The sequence below is a fragment of the Arachis stenosperma genome, chromosome 6 (genome assembly GCF_014773155.1).
Source record: "Arachis stenosperma cultivar V10309 chromosome 6, arast.V10309.gnm1.PFL2, whole genome shotgun sequence".
NCBI lineage: Eukaryota > Viridiplantae > Streptophyta > Magnoliopsida > Fabales > Fabaceae > Arachis > Arachis stenosperma.
The window spans coordinates 1919303-1923643 of record NC_080382.1 but is presented as its reverse complement, the minus strand read 5'-3'; the positions used below and the strand labels follow the sequence as shown (position 1 = coordinate 1923643).

The 4341-nt window shown below is 36.5% G+C and overlaps 1 protein-coding gene across 2 annotated transcripts; it reads right to left on the bottom strand.

The window, feature by feature from the left end:
• Nucleotides 1-358: 358 nt before the first annotated feature.
• Nucleotides 359-4134, bottom strand: LOC130933039 (uncharacterized). 2 transcript variants are annotated; one of them, XM_057862535.1, is made up of 8 exons: nt 3949-4134; nt 3680-3852; nt 3177-3390; nt 2660-2826; nt 2277-2401; nt 1852-1912; nt 1225-1273; nt 359-770 (listed from the first exon to the last, which is right to left on the bottom strand). In XM_057862535.1, exons 2-8 carry the CDS (start codon nt 3836-3838, stop codon nt 691-693), a joined length of 855 nt encoding a protein of 284 aa, XP_057718518.1. In that variant the 5' UTR covers nt 3839-3852; nt 3949-4134; the 3' UTR covers nt 359-690. The 2 variants fall into 2 exon arrangements, with proteins under 2 accessions (XP_057718518.1, XP_057718519.1); XM_057862536.1 differs by lacking the exon at nt 1225-1273.
• Between the last annotated feature and the right edge of the window lie 207 nt (nt 4135-4341).

Here is a 4341-nt window from a genome sequence, read left to right as displayed (position 1 = left end):
TTTACGCAGTAGTATTATCATTATTTATTTAGCGTTCATTTGATGGTAACTTGTAAGATATACTGTGGTCATAGTGTCATATCTTTGAATAATTTGTAGGGAAACGATAATACCACTCTTCCCTTTTTTTTTTTAGCAAATTTATACCTACAGTACGAGAAAAAAAACATGTGAGGAACCCAGACCTGCCAAGTGCACTCACTAACATGCTTCTGCCGATGAAAGCAGGCATGAGTGAGGCCTGTTGTTATAGAAGAAGGTGCAGAGTGGTGGTTGTAATTCACGTTTACAATAAATCACAAATCGCGCAACAAAATTTTGATAATAATTTGAGCTTACCAGAAACAGACACAAAAGGTGTTTAAATTATTAATTTACCCTTATAAAAAATATGTGTTACACTGGCTAACAGAAGCAATATCTCAATATAAATCTCAAAGATAAGCTGTTAAAGCTTTGTAAAGAAACAGAAGGCTACACTAATCGATCAGTTCTGCCTTCACTTCTTCTCATTGTACAGGCCACAGGGTATGGCAATTCTCGTTTCAGGACACAAAATTAATAAAATCTAAAGGCCATATATAGATAAGCTACAAGCTTTCAACCTAATAATTCATAAATTATAGATCAAAGAATAAAAGAACAGAATGTACTTGCCATTATTTATCACAGACTTTAGAAATCACTTTATCACTGATGTGCCTTTGCACTTTGGCTCTCAAGCTTCAAAGGGGTAAACATGAAATTTCCTGAAAACAATGCTTCTTTATCTGCCAATTCAAAAGATTCACATCTTGGTTAAACTCAAAAACTAAAACTCAAAAAGAAATATAAATATCTCCACCAGATCCTTAGAATGCTTCCAAAATCATTTCTTTCATGGTTTCAAGCATTCTAACAGTACAAAGACATGTAACAACCAAGGATAACCCAAGTTTAAAATTCAAAATAACTTTCTTCAGGAAAAGAACTGATAGGGTAGAAGTTTAAAATATATAGATAAGATAAGTAGGATATTCTGCATATATATATATATATAGAGCGAGAGAGACCTTTGCAGAGTGATAGGAAGCACTTCAACTCACTATAGTTTACAACATAGTTAGTATACAGTACACAGCAATAGGCATAGTCCCATATTTATCATCCACTTTGTGACAACTAATATTAACAGTTTGACACACACAGAAAGTTCTCACAGACAAGGTCTGTGACAGTCTTTACCTGTTAAAGTCATGCAACTTACTTCCCGACGAGCATACCTGGCCATTGCCTATATGAAGGTTTGAAATTCAGTTTACTCGTATGAAAGATGAAACAATAGAAAATCAACTATACAATTAAAAATGAAATGCAAAGGAAACAGTTTAGGCCAAAGTGCTGGGGGGAATTCTCTTTTGAAATTTGTGTGCCTAAAGAAAGTCAAAATTTAAGTCTCTTCAATCAATCCTGTAGATTTAATCAAAAGTGACCACCAAATGATCCCAGTTTTAGCAGACTCTAGATTAAATATAATATGTAAAAAAAAAAAAAAAAAAAAAAAGAGGGTGGGGGGGGGGGGGGGGGGGGGGGAATTATGAAAGGGGGAATGCTTAAAAAGTCAAACCGAGACAAAATTTTGATCCAGAGCAGACGCAATTGGTGTGTTAATGAACGGTTAATAAGCTGAAGGACTTGATTTGAATATTCAAGAAACCTCAGGCCTCAAGGTTCAGTATATTGGCTTTGTTATAACTTTTCACAAATTGTCCAATTTCAAAAACGGTATACTATAAATGCCACACAACATCTATTCCCCGAATATAATTAAAAATATTAACATCTATTAACATCATTCAGAGGAGAGCATACATTCACCAACTGAGAAGCAGCAGCATCTGGCATTGATGAACCATCATCAGAGAAAATATTCCTGAAGCAAAAAAGATTGTAGATAACGATAAACTATGAATATTGCATAAATGATAATCTTGAAAGAGTGAGCTATTCTCATTACGCAAAATATTTATATAAGCACCAATAAGTTTATCAAATTCTCACAACTGAACAAACTCTGCTGAGCTGTGTAACTAACAATAATTGTAACTGCCAACTAACTCAACTGAAATTATTCTGTTATAGTGTAGTGATAACCAAGAAAAGAAAAAAGAAAAAAACTAGTAACTATTATATGGTGTAAGCAATAATGTGATAAACTGTGTCGTCACTTGTCACTGATATAGTACCTAAATTAGGAAAAGTCAGAGAAAGGAGTATAACTTCAGAGGAGAACCTACCTCCATAAAACAGTAGCAAGATCACTAGGTTTAGCCTCTGGAAGCATTGCAGTGTCATATGCAACGATGTTCCCGTAAAATATCTTCTCCAGATCTTTCATCCACTTAGTCAACAGGAGGTTAACCTGTCATTCCAAACCAAAATTGTCAAAATTCAATAACATAAAAACCAACTGCTACATGCCTCGTACTGATTTGCACAAAAGGAATTCGGATAGTTAAATTATGCCCCATTGAGGGACTATTAATGGATAAGTAAATCAAGAAACAGATAATTACTTAAGTGGTTAACAATTAACATTCTATAAAATATAAGTACTTAGGCGAGTGTTTCAAATTATACATTCCTGGAGAAAAAATATCTAATCTAAAAGGCTACTCACTCCAGCTTTGGACACTCTCAGCTCCACATCATGATTGTATATCTCGTAAAGGTACTGCCCAAATTCAACACCCTCCTTCCCCTCTTGTTTCAAGCGACGCAAACATAGCCACATATGAAGTACTAGTAAAGAGAACGTTGTTTTGAATGTTTTCTCCAGGTTAAACACTGCAAGCAGAATAACGAAGTTTAGAATGCTACAAGATTTAACACAAGTTTGACAGATACTAATCTAAGGTGGGAGGGAGAAGAGGCTTTACACCTTCCCACAATTGGTGAACAACAAGAAACTACCTATTACAAGATGGGGAATGCAAGCAAAACAGCTCCAAGTCTGCAAACTACCGAGCTATAACACATATTTCAGATGTTTTATGTTGTATGGGAATCATTGTTCGTCAAATTATGTGACCAAAAACCAATAAGAAGATGAATTGGTTGGATATAAATGCACACGTGCATGCTACATATTTGCATAATGCATCTGAGCATGTTTTACATCTATCAGAAGAACTCACCTTCATAAATCGGAGGTTTATCAACTTGCGAAATGATTCTTTGGTATACGACATTAGCCCCTCGAATTGACTTGCTCTGCTTACTATAAAATAGCATGAGTTTTAGAATGAAACGCTTGATGCCCTGATAGTTTGGTTCTTCAACTCTTCGTGGTGAATCCGGGGGCAGGGCCAACGAACAGGGTGCAGACCAAAACATTTTGTCTAAGTTTACCTGCAAAACACATGCTTTCTTTTAGCAGAACCTAATCAAGTGGACAGCACAAATTATCAAATAAAATGCAGCTCTATAATATGTATGTTATGATTGCTAAAATTGGCTCATATTGCATAATTCTTTGTGTCTCGCACAGAAGCAAAACCACATAAAAATTAGAAACCTTATCAGAGTAGCTACCAATTAGGTTTAGTTCGTTAATTTGGCTACGCAGCTCTCTACTCAAGTATATTCGAATAGAGAAGAGTACTCTAATAACAAAGAAGAAGGTTTATGAATATGATACCAGTGGCGGTTGGGGGGTGAAAGGTTTGTCTTCGGTGGGTGGTGGAGGAGCCGCAGCAACCCTGGCGTAGCTATGGCGTGTCCCAGTGGCACCAGAAACAACATTCAGAGATCCAGCCTTGCATAAAGGAGTAAATGCTCTTCTCCATCTTTGCAACATTCTCGATCACTTCTCTGTTCCACAGCATACTCAGAAATCAGAATAAATAAATAAACAAATAAGTAGATTGCACGCTGGGACTGAATGAAACAAAAGAAGCAGGTAGGTACCCGGGTTAAGTGATTGAGCTCGATCACAGTTGTTGGAGCTGACTCTTAACCCTTTCCAAGAATAACTGAATCTTGGAAGCGGAAACGACCAATATGATGAGAATTAGAATAGCAAACAATCTAGTAAAAGACAGGAATAAATGCGCGGCGGTGAAGGCGACGGAGATGGCGGCAGCTTGAGAGAGATTCAGAGAGAGTTGCTCACGGATGTGTTATGGGCTGAGAGAATACGTATTGGGCTAGTATTATTTTTTTGGTCAGGCATATTGGGCTAGTATAGCTAGCATTAACTTGTATCGTGGGCTTCAGCCCATTATAGTTTCAGTATGAGAATACTAAGCCATCAGAGGCCATTTTCCGATTTGGGTTCAATCCCTCAAAAATCACGTTCTG